At 37.0% G+C, this 16,770-nt stretch overlaps 1 protein-coding gene across 1 annotated transcript in view; it reads right to left on the bottom strand.

The window, feature by feature from the left end:
- Positions 1–722: 722 nt before the first annotated feature.
- The window catches only part of LOC131573703 (mitogen-activated protein kinase 12-like), a 29,385-nt gene continuing 13,337 nt past the window's right edge, over positions 723–16,770 (bottom strand). Inside the window, exons 5-12 of the mRNA XM_058827904.1 lie at positions 11,917–11,946; positions 10,169–10,216; positions 7,095–7,209; positions 6,374–6,445; positions 5,700–5,779; positions 4,866–4,944; positions 3,183–3,356; positions 723–2,412 (exon numbers count right to left, since the gene is read on the bottom strand). Of these exons, the coding sequence (XP_058683887.1) occupies positions 2,342–2,412; positions 3,183–3,356; positions 4,866–4,944; positions 5,700–5,779; positions 6,374–6,445; positions 7,095–7,209; positions 10,169–10,216; positions 11,917–11,946 (669 nt within the window). The 3' untranslated portion in view covers positions 723–2,341. The remainder of the gene's footprint in view (positions 2,413–3,182; positions 3,357–4,865; positions 4,945–5,699; positions 5,780–6,373; positions 6,446–7,094; positions 7,210–10,168; positions 10,217–11,916; positions 11,947–16,770) is intronic.

Genomic DNA, 16,770 nt, shown 5'->3' with positions numbered 1-16,770 from the left:
TTGGAGTAGCAGCTGCTTCCACTGCAAAGTATTTCTGCTTTCACCTTACAGTTCTTTTAATAATACCTACTGCCACTTGAAATCATTTCTGCAGAAATCAATCTCTTCACAGAAACTTCTTGACCAACTTGATGTTGCCTTTGCTGTTTGCTGGTGGCACAGCAGTACTTCTGTCTTTGCTAACATGCATGAAGCTCTTCAGTTACTTTAAGGTCTGTATTTCTTCACTACTGAGAAAAGCTAACAGTATTTTCTTATGTCTTTCTCATGTGTGTTGGCTGCTTCTCCAATGCTAAGTTAAAATTAAAAGAGGGAAAAGTTCAGCTCAGCCAATGGAGGATTTTAGGGCTTGACTTTGTGGAAATGAAGTGTTGGCCTTTAGCAAGAAAATGCAAAGCAGTTTTTGAATTTAAAAAATGCTCCCTCCTAGTCTGACTAACATTTGAGCTATCTGCATTATCTCCAGACTTTAGGCATTTGCTAGAATTTAGGATGCTGAAATCCATTTAAAATGTAGAGGCAGAATTTTCAAGTGAGTGACATTTTTTATTTCCCATTGACGTGGTCTATCAACACCACTAATTTCAGTAGGCACTTTTCTTTCACGACTTTTAAGAAGACCACAGAATATGATTCTTAGAGAAAACATCTATTAGTGTAAAAGTTAGAGTTTCAGTTTAACACAGAAACTAACCAAAACCAAGTAGAAAGTCCATAGCACAAAAGGGGGTATGACTCTTAAGTATGCCTTCCTCTGTGAGGAACCTGTAGCTTGGAAAAATATTTTGATTCAATATACATTCTCTGCCTTTTTTTTCATGCATTCCTGAAACTGTAGTTTTTAATGACTTGTCAAATACATCAATTTAAGGTTTCTGTTACTATTTAGGCTCTCTAGGTGTCCACCTCAGCTAAATCAACTCTCATCACAAACAATTTTTAAACAAATGCTAGTATTTATACGTGTTTAATTCAAACATTCATTGAAAGAAACAGAATAACTGTGTCTTTATTAAACTTACGGCTTATATTGGATATTATAGCAAAAAACCTCCCAAGTAATATTTTCTTTGTTCCAGTTACTACTTGCTAAGATCAAATGTCTTCTTTCACAGTCATTTCACTCAGTAGTAACACACTACAGTGTGTACTACTACACTGGGAATAACCCACATCCAAACAGTCAATTGTGAAGATACTGCCTTTAAGAAAGACAAGCAATTTCACCCAGAAATTCTTCACAGAGGTTTGCCAGCTCTTCTTCCCACCTCTCAGAGACTTATGGTAAGAGGACAGCAAGAGGAACTCAGGAAGCATCTAAGTAATCTATCCCATTAGGAAGTTGACTTCTGCTAAGGTACCTCTCAACAAAAGGTCTGAAGGTTTTTCCCAGTAATGTAAGTTCAAAAGGGCAAAAAAAGGGAATAATTATTATTCTTCACCTGGTAAAAGCTTTGTACACTGTGAAAAAGAACAGCTTGCTGCAGGTATTCCCAATGACGAGCTGCAGTGTGTCATTTTGGTCCTCATTTCATTTTCTATAAAGAGACCCACATGCGGCTGACCATCTGAGATAATTTCAACACTAAGATGTTAGAGAGCTTACAAAATTTTAGAAAATCTGAAGAAATTCTTCCTGGAAATCCTTGATCCCATGTCTACTATATAAAGAAAATGTATTCAGAGAAAAATACGATACAGTGATTATATAACCAGTGACTGTTCATCTAGTAAGTTTGTGAAATCTTGTCCTGCTATGCTGGTTACTTTGAAAAAAATCTAGGACATCAACACTTCCACTCACATAGGACATGGGATGCAGACATTAATTTGGGCTGTGTCTCTGCTACCCACTGCAGTCCCTGAGGTAACAGAAGATGATTAACCTTCCCAGGCATCTCAACAAAGTGAAATATTCCAGAGGAAGTCACATGAATACTTCTTGCATTCAAGATAGTTCAGTGGCCTTGGAGGGCAGTCACAGCACATCAGACATACTGTGTTCTCAGCTTGCCTGGGGTGGTAACTTGTATTCTTCTGATCTCTGAGTTGAAGAATTAGTCCTGCTCTTTTGAGGATGGCACCAGGTTATTGCAGTCTGAGTCCTTTCGTGCAGATAGAAGAAGCTGTAGGCAGAAATAAGTTTCTCGATATTTTTGAAATGCTACTCCCAAAGGCACCAACTTCCACATGTAGAGTAAAGGACATCGCTCTTTCTTACAGTGCAGATGAAACAGATTACATAGAGCTTACTTATAAAATATTTTATACACCTGAAATGTCACAAACATTTACAACTTTTCTGCCGTCCTCAGAGTTCTGAAAATACTCAGCCATACAATTACACTGCTGTCTCCTTTGAGTCCGATGTCTGTGGTGGCTTGAAGTTCAGTATCTCTTTGTATGTAATGCCTGCAAAACAACAGAACAGACATAGCATTGCTGTGGTCTAATCAGAAAAGGAGCTGCACAAATAGGAATGAGAAAGGTACAACTGCAGCATGGCTGGGCTCTGATCTAGCTCAGGAATAGAGAGACCTCTTCAGGCAAAAAGAAAGGAAGAGTAGGAATCAAGGATCACTTGTTCACCTTTTCAGATTTGAAAAAGTAGCCCAATACTGAAATGGTATAGGTGCTTTCACAGGGATGCGAGCACTGACTTTTGAGTATAGTGGGCAATATCCTCAGCAACAGCTACTGAGCACATTAGATTTAAAAGTCAAGTCCTCACTTAAAAGCCAAACAACAAACCTCTCACTTTAGATGTAAACAAGTCTAGACTCAAATTTCTGCTGATACAGATATGTTTTTTCTCCTTCAGAGAATCTGACTCTAAGGCCACTGCAGTCCTGTAGAGCAACAGTCAATCTCTTCACCCGTCCCATCCACTGAAAGGTAAGTTACAGAAAAGGTTTCTTTCCTATGTTGCAGAAGATGGGAGGACAGAAACATTAGGGAAATGGAGAACAGCCTCTGTTAGGAAGCAGAGAAGAGACCTTTGGAGATCCTTCTACAAGAAATTGCTAAGAGCTGATAAGAACCCTGGTTTATCAGTAGTATTAATGCTATTTATTTACTCTGCTTGATCAAAAGCAGGAGTTAATTTGTAAAGGGAAACGTTTTTATTTCTGCATGGCCTTTCAATCTGGTTATTTTTGAAAACATCAAAAAATTAAACTCACGTTTCCACTCATCTAGTGGAAGATCCATGTTATCAAATGTGTCGTCGTATTTCTCAGCTTCAATTTCTTCCTCAGGATCATGAACTTGTTCAAAATAAGGATGCATCAAAGCCTCAGCTGCCGTGACTCGCTTCTCTGCATCCAGCACTAGCATCTTCTCCAAGAGGTTTACAGCTATTGCACAGAAAACCAACAGTGTATTCAAGTCACACACCCAATTCCACTTGTACACAGTAATACTGCCCTGGAGGTATTTCAAATAAATACATGGAGTAATAGAACAGAATCATTGGGTGTCCATCTATAGCCAGTGGGGCCTCTTACTGTCAGCAAGCTGGCAAGTGTACAAAGCCTGATGCAATGCAGAGGTGCTCCCTTGCTTCTGTATGCAATACAGAAAACATCTCAGCTAATGACTTCTCAACTTCTGGCTCCAGGACCACTGTGCCTGGAGCTTTCCCAGGTGTCTTTAATCACTGCCACTGATTGTGATTCTAAGGTACATAACCACCTGACAGCAGCTGAATGAACAGGTGAACAGCGAACGAGAACTGTGCTCTGTCACCAATCCAAACCTAGTACACTCTGAAGTTCACTGACATAGGTCAGAATCTCAGAGCTAACTTTATCTGCTATGTGGTTTTGACCTCAGCCAAAACAACCCATTAAAATTTGGCATGTTCCCCTTCTGTGGATTTTGGATTTGGTCCATTGCTAGATTGTCAAGGTGGACAAATGTAAACAGGTATGATGAATGATTTATTTTGTTTTTCTATCCCAAAAGGATGTTCTTGGGTTTGGAGCAGCTGAAGGGAAGTAGAGGCAGAAGTGTGGGATAGGATGCTTCAACTCCTGCTTGCCATGTTGTATATTCTCTTAAAACTCCTATTCCAGACCAGAAGCAGCCAGATGGCCACAGAAATAGTAAGAACAGACATCCTAAAAACTAAATGGAAAGCATAGCTTACTGTAGCTACCCATCAGTTAACTATGCAGTAAGGTTAAGAGCTGTTCATCAATCAGATTTATTTGTACTGTATCTAAACCTAAAATTTAAACTTCTTAAATTGAGAAAATTCAATTATCCTAATTAATATTCTAATAAAATTGGCTTTGTTAGTGTTTAGGTCCTTGGGGAAGTTATAAAGCTTAGGGAGAGTAATTTCATAGCTCTGGCTGCCTCAGGTCATGTCACAATTATGCACATTAGGTATGCTCTTCTGGCTGTTAATATCTATGGAATCCAAGCCAGTGTTTCTCAGGAATGCACAGATGTTTCTCAGGACATATTAATTCCAATACTAAAATGTCAGCTTTCCATTTTCTTGTATTTCAACTGCAGATCAGATTGGGCTTTCAGAATTACAGTTCAAATACAGTACAGAGAAAATTTTATTACATATACTTAATCTACCAGGGCTCTTGAGAAAACTGTAAAACCAGTAAGTAGGTGCTAGACAGAAACCTAAACCACTAATTTTTTTCATGCTTCTAAGAAACAACTGATTTCTGGCAGGGTTTAAACTCAGCAAACTTCAGCTGCTACAATCAAACTTATGAATTATAAAAAGCAAGAGACAGAACAGCCCAAGAACCATCACATCACCTGTCATGACTGATACTGCAGCTGCTTCCAGTGCAAGCACAAGAACAAGCTGTACACATCCACACAAACAGCCTTACCCAAAGGATTCGCATACTTCAAGATGGATGCAAAATCTTTCTTCTGGACTTTTGGGAGGCTTTTGATATAGTTTTTTGCCTTAAAAGAAACATGGGTATTAAATTAGATCTTTGCCACCTTTGTAATGTGACAACATTAACTATATGCTTAATATCTTTCTCAACAATATTTTGACAGCATGTTGTACAAATGCATTTTTTCTGTTGATATTAACCTTCTTCCTGAATGGAATCTTTTTTTTTTAATCAAGCTTTAAAACCACAATTTAGAAATTACAATGCAAAGCTTTAATTACTAGTGCTCTGTATTTAATATATTTATTCAAATAAATATGTATGAATTATTTGAAATAGCGTCATAGTGAATTTACAGCAATCTCCAGAAGTGAACCTTATGTAGTGATTTCTTTATATTTAAATTGTACAGTTAGTCTAATGAATACATTTAGGTTCTTTATAGTAAGGGCCTCAGGATTCTAGAAGGACATCAATGTAAGGATAGGAAAGAGACATTTGCAAACAACTGGGTTTTCTGAGTATCTTCCTGTTTTCCGTACCTTTACAATAAAAGTTTCCATGTATCAGCTCAGCTGTTACATGGTATGTATGGTATACACTGGAATCCTGAAATATTTAATGTTCTGCTAATTTTCTGTCATTCTAGACCCCATCTCCAGTAGCTATTGTGGGTGCACAAATCATATAAAGGCAGAAAAAAACCATCAGGGGCCATTTCAGTAGTCAATACACATTACCTCAGCCCATCAAAGAACTGAGTATGCCTTAAAGGAAAATTATGACATGGAAAATCAACTGACAAATCAGAATACTCACATCTTGACTGTGCAATTTTTGAACAAAATCTTGAGTTGGTGTACCTGTTATTTTCATTATTTCTGTGAGTTGGTCCAGATCTGAATACCAGAAATAAGGAACAAATTCTTTCACTATTAGGAAACTAAGCATCCTGCAAAAGTAATGTATTTCTTTGCTGTTGGAGAATAATGTAAAAATCTTAATTTGATGTCTGATCAGAAGATTTATAGAAGATGAAAGTTCTCCATTTTTCTTAGAAAAGGCAAAGAAAATACCCTATAATTTGGGAACACATAATTGAATCATCCACAAAGTTTTCTAATATTATCAGACCTGTTCTGCATTGTTTGGACAAAAATCAGTCCAAAAAAATTAGAGTATCTAAATAATCAACACATATATTGCACATATTAGGAAAAAAAAAAAGACTTTTCTACTATCACAAAGCCTTTTACTTGATGATTTGAGGTGTAATTCAAAGATCACCTCTATTGAAAAAAAATCACTAATACAAGATTTAATTGGCAGGTATGCAAAAAGTGGCACAGATATGAAATAATGATTTAATGAGAAAGCTGCAAGCAATTTTACTATTAATTTCAATTTATACTCATCAGTTTTTGAGCAGACTTACTGTATCACATAACCTCTCAATTTTCCTGCATCAGTATCATAAATTCACTGAAGGATACGATCATTTCCCTTGAACAGTGGTCTCCCTGTTATCATCTCAGCCATTATACAGCCCACAGACCAGATGTCAACTGAGAAAAAGACCAAGAGGCACATTAACTTGTCTGTTTAAGTGTGCATAAAGTTTAATTTAAAACATATTTTAAATAAATAAAAAAATTATCTTTATAGCCTGTCATAAAATAAACGTGTGCCTTGCCAAGTATGATGAACAGCACAGGTAAAACCAACAGACTTTTTAATGAGCAAACTGGAGATGATCTCATGACATACGGAATGAGTTTCTCAGTATCAGGCTCATAGGACATAAATTTTCAATGCTTTCAAAAACTTCTATGGTTATCTTAGTATTATTTAAATTCCCTTAATTTGCCATTTTCCCCTGCCTGTTCAAATTAAAATCAGCACACCTTTACAGAAACACAAGAACAGAGACCCTGTCTTGAGACCATGTCACAAGACTGTCATGTCTGTATAATTAAAATATTTTTTTTCTAATCACCTTGGCACTTCCTGTATTCTCAGAAAACATATATAAAAAAACCCCAAACTCACCTCCACATAATTACCTGCAATTTATCTACAAGGAAATGTTGCATAATTATATTGTCATTTCTACCTCCAATTTCTTATTCATTTCAGAAACAAAGTCTTGTTTATGCATCTTCTAATTCAGTGAATGCTTTAGCTCAGTTAAGATACTTCTGAAGGAACACTGACCTGTCTGAGTATAATGCATCCAATTAAGTATGACCTCTGGGGCTCTATACCACCTTGTAACCACATAGCCTGTCATCTCACTGTCTGTATGTCTTGCCAATCCAAAATCCAGGATCTGTAGTGGAAGCACAAGGCACATTCAGATCAGACAGCTTGTTATCTAGTTCATCCAGTTCTTGACAACTGTAGGGAAAAAAAACAAAACTGGAGCAATCTGCAGAGATTAGTTTATTTTTGTATTTTTTCTCATTGAAATGTCTTGTTCTCATTCTAAAAATCAAGACAGAGGTAGCACAGATAATTGAATAACGTCTTTTCCAGTTACATACTTCTACGGCACCATCAAAAGCTGTAAGACCAGTAAAGAAAATAATAAATTATCCACTTTTTAATTAAAAATATTTACTTTTACACATTTAATGCAAAAAATTTCCTGACCACAGAATCACCATTGTATCAAGTTGCAGCTAAAAGAACAGCACCCACTTCAGTGTCCATTGCTCTCACATCCCAGATGGCATAACTATTCAAGAGTGTGTTCCAACAATACTCTGAATTAAGAAGGTATTGTTATTTCTACTTTATGAGTAACTCATACAAGGGAAGACTTTCAGTAGGTCACACTGAAAACTGGGAACAAGAGTAGGGATTTACCATCATTTAGTCCCATCAAGTCTTCTCCAACCTCCAGCATCAACTACAGAGAAACCTTTTGCATGAAATGCAAGATCCATGCAATTTTTTTGAAGCGCTATGCACAACTCAGTGTATTTCTAAGATTCTCTAGATTATCTAGATATTTTTGTCTAGATATAGCAATGTGTACAGCAGCAAGATTAAAAATTAATGTTATAGCCTTTTCTCAACTTCTTTAAAATTTGACTTAAGAAGGCCCACCTGTATGGACCATCAAAAGATGCAGAGAACAGCGAGAAAATTACACTCCTGGAACAATTGGTTTGTATTTATTGGAAAGTTCATGCTTCTATCAAGAAATGGGAGGTGTGGGTAAGTCAAGTTCTACTGAAGATAAATAATGGTCACACAGAGACAGCTAAATATGAAGCTTTGCATGAACAGCCAGTTTGTCATGTGAATCCAGCTTCATATGTTTATTGATAGGGCAGGGGTTTTAATAGGGACACCTGAGCATTCCTACACCAAGAGTCATGTTTTTGTAATGCACTCTGCAATTAAGCATTCTAAAGCACTTCAGGATAGTTTCATCATTCCTTGGCAGAAATGATGCCTTAACAAAAAGGAAAAGTATATTTTCATTCACAAATCAAGACTACAAAATATCATGGCTTATCTTTATTGCCATACTGGAAATATAATTTCCATGTTTTCCCTATAACTGTTCATTACCAATCAATTTAAAAACAGGAATAGAATGCAAGGGAGAAATTTTTTTTATTCATACCAATTAAATGCACTTGATTGTGGCTGATTCTTTGGGTACTGAAGATTTACTAGAGTCAAAATTTTTGTAGTGGCAAAGTACACCTTTATGGCTTTTATTGTACATATTCAGCACACATTCTATTTTCCCAGTAAGACAGCAGGAAGAGTGGAAGAAAAAGAAAAAAAATTATATAACAGGTCAAAGCCAGAAGTGATACAGTCTATTCTGTCACATTCTTTTAGGCATTTTATCTACCAAGGCTTCTGACACACAGAGTTGAAAACAAAAATATAATTTGGTTTTGTAGATCTGTAGAAGCAGAAAATGGCAGAAAGAATTCTTGTGTATTACGCTTTAACTTCATTACTTATTCTCATTTACATTTCATTAAGCTCAAGAACAAGTGTCTCCTGTTTGTACTTAATATTAACATTTCAACAACTATCTTCATTTAAAACTTTTATGTCTCACACAACTTCAACTTTTCAGCTGGAACTTCCACAGCAATTTTCAGAACACATTTGAAAATCCTTTTTATAATTTGTGAATTATGAAAGAATGATCCAATTTCCTCCAGCTCCTCAAGGATAGGTCTCCCTTGACTCAGCAAACTTAATTTTCCTAAATTGCTTCAGTAACTAACAAAAGTAACTTTAAGGCTACAGAAAAGGCAGTGACTTCCCCTCATACATCCTTCACTGTCACTTTTCTGATACTTATGTAGGAGTTGAGAGCATCAGATGAGGAAAAAATGAGCATCAGAAAGCTCATAGTGAAAAAAATGATAGCTAATTAATTACCCATTCAAGGAATTGTTCCAACTTGCTTACAGTCTCATCATCTGGAGCTGCTGTAAGGGAAGCTGCTGACTGCACAGACATGGGGGAAATGGTTGCACTATCCCTGGCAGCGTGATCCTGTGCCTGCATAAACTGACTTTGAGAGTGTGCAAAAAAAAAAAAAACGTGTTAAGTAGATACAGATCAGGAGACACCTGGTCTGCATCTCAAAATATAACTGTACATCTGGTGGTGTGGGGGAAGACAACCATACAGAACTGTTTTTTCTAGGCTCTCTTCTCTTTTCCCATCACCCTGGGATCCACTCACCATTTGTCCACCTACAAGCCAGGAAAAGTCAATGTCTTTTTGTGTTAGACAAGAAAACTCTAAAATCACAGGACCCTGGAACATTCAGGTCAGTATCCAAAGATCAAAATTTGTATTACAATGGCTACATGCAAGTATATAGTTTGCAAGCTGCATGCTAAAAAACACTTTTGTAGTGCTTTGCATCACCTTTTATTTTATTCAATTAAGGGTGTCCTTCATAACCTTTGATCTCCTGTATCTCCCAGCTTATAGAATTAGACTTTTTCTATTTATTCAAAGCTGAAATTCTCACATAACTGAATCACTCCCATAAACTCTTATGTCTCTTTTACAGATGAAACCTTGGCTATAAGATCTGATGTGTCCTTACACATCAGGACACAAAAACCCCCATTCAAATTCCATGTTGTTTTGTGAGGACATGCAGGCCAATTGTGATTCAAGAGCAAAAAGCCTGGCCCAACACTGAAACCAGCCAGCATAGCATGTCCACAGCTGCTGCACCTGTTGTCTTCTGTCTTCTAACCCATCTGCTTTTTCAAACAAACATACTTTACCTTCAATTCACAGTCTTCATTTACTGCCAAGTTTCCAGGCTTTAGATCCTGCAATCACATTTTAAATGAATGGGTTTTTTTTATTATTTTACTGCAAGACAATAAAATACACTTTTTTGATGTCTTTCTGTCTTTCTAGTTTGATAGTTTTTATGTAACTGCTCTGAACAGCAACAGGTAAAATGATGTCATAGTAAATAACACAATCAAGGATGTAAACTTGCATGTATTTGGCTTTTTTCCAGTATATTTTCCCACCAAGAATTTTTTTTTTTTTTTTTTTTTTTCTGCTAGAAGTCAGGAAAGTACTTGCCAGTGAAGGAATTCACTAATTTTTCTATGACAGGGCTTTGGACATAAATTTGTTGCATTTAATACTAACACCACAAGGTTAACAATTCACATATATAGTTCTGGACTGTACATGTTGCATATCAAAATAGGCATTATAAAGGTTGTTTACTCTGACAGACTTAGAAGGAGTACTGAAGGAATCAAACAAGATTTTATATAAAACCCTATATATATATATATATTATATATAAAGCTTTCTTCTGTGGAAAATCAATTTCCTAAGAAAATCAATACAGCTGCAAAATGAAAAAAAAATTTCCTTAAGTTTCTTAAGCCACCTTAGAGATTTCTAATGATCTTCCACAGTTGTAAAGTTTAGCAAAGGGAAGAGTATTGGCAAAGACTAAGATGATATTGCAAAATCAGTGACTCAGACATTTATAATTAGAAATACATTTTCCTTCAGGTTTTTCAAACCTTTGTTTGATACACTTTAGCAGAAGATCTTTAGAAGTACCTTCTTTCTGAACTTTTTAACAGGGATCCACCTGTTTTATACAGAGTTTTTTTAAGATCAGAGGGGCCTTGGAGAGAAACAGTTTGGTGCAAAAAGCCATAATGTAACCAAGAAGCTTAAGGGTCATCAAGAGAGACCTTAGAAGAAATCTAAGCAATGGTAAGTTTAGACCATGATCCCAGAAGTTGCAAAAATAAAAACATGTTACATTATTTTGTCAGTTTGTGTAGTTGCCATGTCCAGCTTAAATCTACTATACAATGTACATTTTCTATGGTTCTCCTGATACTCTTTAAAAATGGACAATTTTTACTATTCTAATGCAGTTTTGGGGGAAGATATGCTGCTTAGTACCACAAAGGCATCATTCAGAACTCCTTCTTCACAGTGCAGAAGTGATTTTAAGTGAACTTTATATAGAGAAGGGAATCAAAATGAAACAAATGCTTCATTTCTCTCAGAAAAAAATTTAAGTTAAGTCTCTATAATTTTGGACAATTTTTTTCCGTTTCTATTGCTCCTCCAAAACTCTGAACACTAATATAAGGTTTAAAGAAAAACACTGTTTTTAAAAGTTTAATCTTCATTAAAAAAACCAAAACAAACAAAAAATCCTCAAACAACAACAACAAAGAAAAAAAACCAGAAAAAACTCTTATCCATCTCAATTTAGACACTATTTGTTCTTGTGGAGACTTACAACTCAACCTTACAAAGAAAACTAGGAACTCTAAATATAAACTGTATTCAGTGCAACTTGAGTGGACAGCTTACACTGACATAGCCATGCCACTTTTTGCTCCCATTGAAGAAGAAATCAAAAGCACCGACTGAGAAAACCTATGAACAGAATTTCAGGCATATTTATAAGTATGCTTTAACACAAACATCACTCATATTAACAAAATATAAATATCTTTCATGTTTTGCCACTTACCCTGTGAATTATGCCTGATGAGTGGATATACTGTAAAAAGAGAAAGTATTTTTTAGTTGAGGTTCTGAATTTAAAAGTTGCTTGGGGTAGAAGAGAAAATAGTTTTTCACAGTGCTAAAGTAAACTGAAATTAGAAATTTTTTATTTATTGCACAGAAGATCCCTTTAGCTATGGTTTTAATGTACAGATAATTATACTAGTATTTTGCCCTTTCCCTCCCCTAATAATGAGAAACCACTAAATCAGTTTGAGTACGATATTTATTTATTTATCAGAATGAAACATGCTATTTTATGTATCAGAAATGCTCTCCTGTAATAGGGGTCTCTGGTGTGCCATCATAGTTTAGATTCATATGCTTCTGCAGCACTGGCTTTCAAGAGACCATTAACACTGGGATGAAGGCCAGTCAAGGTCTTATCTGAGAATTCTTGCTACATGCTTCAGTATTTCCTCAATGGAAAGTCAAGTTCAAAGACATTCTCTTTATTTGAATATTTACATCACCCATTCAGTGACCTATTTAAGGGCTCAAAAAAGCCAAACCAACAAACTGAATGCCCAGGACTAGTTCTTTTGGGATGACACCTGATAAAATACAGATGTTTGGAACCATGACTCACCAAATGCTCCCCACTGAGGTATGCAGTTTCTCTCACCAGCTGAATGAATGAAACCCTAGGAGAGACTATTTTCATCACAGTCAAAAGGGAACTTCCAGTAACTAGTTCAGATCTATGCATGTCTTGCAAGGATCGAAATGCAGAAAGTTGTTCTGAACTGAGGACATGGTTTATAAAAGCAGCCTGGGATGTGCTAGTCCCTTCAGGTGTGGGGAACTGATCTGAGACTCCCACAGACCGTACTAGTGATACTAAGAAACACGAGAACAATAAAGCTTTTAAACAAAAACACTTGAGAAAAGATGAATAAAATGTAAATTCTCCAGCTTCACCTGAAGAACTTTAATTTTATTCCATCCTGAAGAATAGGACAAGTGGCAACAGAGCCACTCGGAACTAGCTGGCAGAGCCAGAGAAGACCAACCAGGAATAGTCAGCATAAGGTCAGAGAAATGCACAGTAGAAAGGAGCTTTGCAGGATAATTGCAAATCAGCCACAGCAATGACCATCTTCCCCAGCAGCTGTCAGGATGCACCATTAACCTCACAAATGCAACTATCCCTCTGCAAAGGGGTCCTCATAATCCAACTGATGAGAAACTCCAAGACAAAGAAAGCAAAGCTACAGAACAAAAACCAACTTCTTCAGACAGAACCAATGTGCCTTTCAGACTTAAATTTCTGAACTTAAAACAAAACCCATACAACCTAAGCAGCACAAGATCTGCATTTAAGGTGCCAAGTTTCTAAAGCAGTGACTGAAAAATTCTCTGACAGTTCTCTCTTACACCTGACTGGCCACATCAGATGTGGTCTCAAAGGTTCTGAAAAGAGAGAGGGGAGAAAAAGCCCTCAATTCCTTTAACCCTGTGCCTACAACTTTACCAGTCCAGCCAAAGGCTGTGGCAGAACCCTGCTGCTGCACGGTCACACTACTGACTGCTGTGCCAGAGCCCAGGCCTGTCTTGACATCTGCAGTAGATCCTGCTGCAGCTTACTTGCAGATTGGGAAAGGTTTAACATCACCTGTAGGAAATACCAAAGCCCTGCACCGGATTTCCTGGGGCTGACATGAGACATTGAGGGCACATGGCTGCTTCACAGAATGTTGGCTGTAAAACCACTACAGCAAACAAAAAACTAGAAAATGTTCTGTCATGGATGTGCACAAAGTGAATTGGGATGGGAGGAGGAGGAGGAAGTTTGTCAATTGTATGTGAAGACCATATGCACTTTAGGAAAAAAAAACAAAACCCAAGCCAGAAATGTAACTGTAAATAGCTAAACTTCCAATAAATTTAGAAGAATATGTCCTCTATCATAGCTATCTTGATCAAGGATATCACAGTGTCTACTTGCATTCTAAATTATTGCAGTTTCTTCTAACTGAAGCCTCTTGATTTTTCAGAACAGATGCTTAAAATATTCTATAGTCGGTTTTTGCTGCTAAGACTGTACACAGAAAAGAAATAGCTGGCAGACCCAGTCATTCGGCACTTCAGAATGTGGAATGTAGAAACAGGAATTAAAAGGTCTGTACCCTTCACAGTTTCAATTTAAGTAAATCTCAGCTGTTTGAGGACAAGAGTATGGTTTTGCTGGAATTCTCACCCCACTGAAGGTTTTATGAGTGCTCACAGCACCAAAATCATGTTAACACTTTGGGGAAAGCTCTATGTTTTCTTAATGCTCCTCTTAACATAACACTGCTGAGATTATGTGAAACTACAGTTATTCCTGATGGTAATGCACACATCAGCCTTTCTGTAAAATGAAATACTGAGGCTGCACTGCAGTATTCCTTTAACAACAGCAGTATTTTTTTAACTGCATTTCATAATCTCCTGGCAGGTAGCAACACTGGAACTATGCCAGTCTTCATTCAGAAAGTTTTCCATTTCTGTTCAATAGCCTCCTGAAATGGGATCCTGTTCTTACTTGTTCTACTCATTAAATTATCCATCTATTGACAGATTTGTCATTCTCAACATGGCAAAACAATTCACAACAGAGTAGGCATATCCTTCACAGTGTTTTCACCACTTCACCTGAACCATATTTGATTCAAGAACCCAGTTAACACAACTGAAGTGCCTTGGAGCACAGAGAGCTCCTGTGCTCCATCTGAAAGATGATTCCTGGTAGCACACATAAATCCTGGAATGCAAGCTTCAGATCATGCTAAGAAGTCATACAACAATCATCTAAATTTTAAGCATTCTTTTCTTTATATGTAATCTCTACACAAAATAAAAAGCTAATCAAAAGGGAATTAGCAAAGATTGAGGAGAATGTGTTCTAGGCAACATGCAAAATGAAAATGAAAAGCATCTTGACAGGGAAGTAAAAACTGAAGAGGAAATGAGTCAGAGGGGGAAGGGAAAGCAGAGAAGCAGAAAAAAAATCCAGCATAAACGTGAACAAAAGACAGTAAATAGAGATGAGAAAATGAGAGAACTAGAGTAGGTACATCTTACCACAACTATGGCAAAAGAAGCTTGAACAGGTGTTTGTATGGCTCAAGAGCTGTCTGCCCCTTCTCTATGCACTATGAATAAAGAGACAGGACTGACAGCCACCTCCCCCAGACCTCTATGAACAAGAGCCCAGCTGGCATTCCTGCAGAACAGGGACCCAAGACTGAAAGCTCCAGTCTCTTTCCACCTACATATACAGACATTTGTGTTTAGCTTGCCTTCTGTACTCTTAAGAAAATACAGAGCTTTTTTGTCAAACAAGAACAAAAAAAAATTATGAAAGCCCTTCCAAGATGCAAGCTCGCACTTAAGTAAAATTTAATGCCAGACTAAGGCTCGACTAGGAAACAAAGGAGAGCCACGTCATTGTTTTTAAGGGGTGGCACATCACATTGAATTCTGATAAATTACAAGGCTCACCAAAGAAAGAAAATGAGTATTTCATTCTCTGTAGTAAAAAGACAGTAAAATGTTAAGAACTGACAAAAAAGAACTGTACCGACTTGCAGAGCAAAGCCTGAAGAATTGATACAAATCCTCATGAACTCAGTCTTGACCTCAATTCATACAGGTTTTTTAAAAGCGAGGCTGTTAAGCCCATTGTATACAATCAGTCCAGAACCAGCCTACAGACAGAATGTAGACATGAAGCCTGCATGAAACAACTGGGGGCTTAGCAAAAACCTCCCTTATCCCTTCACAGTACATCAGTCATGCAGAGTTTTTCCTACATGCGTTTAACTGTCACATGTAAACAGGTTTTTACAGTAGAATGTGCAATGTGACAAAAATGATGAACAGCCTTCTTGCCTTTGACCAGACATAAATACAGATACCATAAAGTTCTTATGCACTCTGCAAAGGACAAATGCATATTGCAGGTTACATCTTTAACACAAAAAGAACCTCCTCAGAATAGACTCCATCGAAGTTGAAAGGTTAACAACAAAGTCATCATACAAATGAGAGGCTAAGCTTGAGAAGCTGAGTTTTACCACAAAGATCTACAATGGCATACTCCCCTTTCCCAGGTGCTGCAAGCATTTTTCCCTTATAATGCCTCTACTGAATGCCAGCTAAAGTGTATGTTTGTTGCCCATGCCCCGCCAAAAAAGCAATCCAAGTAAACACAGATGGGTTGTCTTTAACCCTGATACAGCAGACCTTAAAAAGTACAAGATTTTCAAGCAAAACTTGGCTAACCCTTTCTTAAACAGCTAATTTACTGATATCTGTAAAAGAATAAACAAATTACTGACTCATTTTCTTTTTTGTCTGCATGCTAGCAACACTGCTTTCAGCTTAACACATTTCCCAGCACAGGAAATCTACAAGATTTGAAGGCTACAAGAATGTGCCTCAAACACCGGACCATTCCTATTTCTTAAAAATATTTCCAGCTAGGTATGGACTGAAATGGTTGGATGAGAATCCAAAATTTAATGGAAGAGATACAGTAAAGACTGTTCTCCAGAGTTTGCTGTGTAGTAAGAAGTGACAAAACAGCCTAGTAGCTGAATAATATTTTATTTTCTGCTGGTAATTTTGAGTAAGTACAGTTGTACTTTCAAAAACATGGGGTAAGAAACTATTCAGGTAAACCACTTCTTACGGAAGATCTATCACAGTTACTATCTCAGAATTCCTGCTGGTAGCTGGTTGCCATGTAACTGCTTTTATTTTTATGTCCCTCCCACAGGAGACAGTCCTTCATTAACTCTTTCAGCATGTGTTCTTTACACAGGATGCAGTC

The sequence above is a fragment of the Poecile atricapillus genome, chromosome Z (assembly GCF_030490865.1).
Source record: "Poecile atricapillus isolate bPoeAtr1 chromosome Z, bPoeAtr1.hap1, whole genome shotgun sequence".
Classification (NCBI taxonomy): Eukaryota; Metazoa; Chordata; class Aves; order Passeriformes; family Paridae; genus Poecile; species Poecile atricapillus.
Note: the sequence above shows the minus strand (reverse complement) of the source record. Positions and strands in the feature narration are given on the sequence as shown.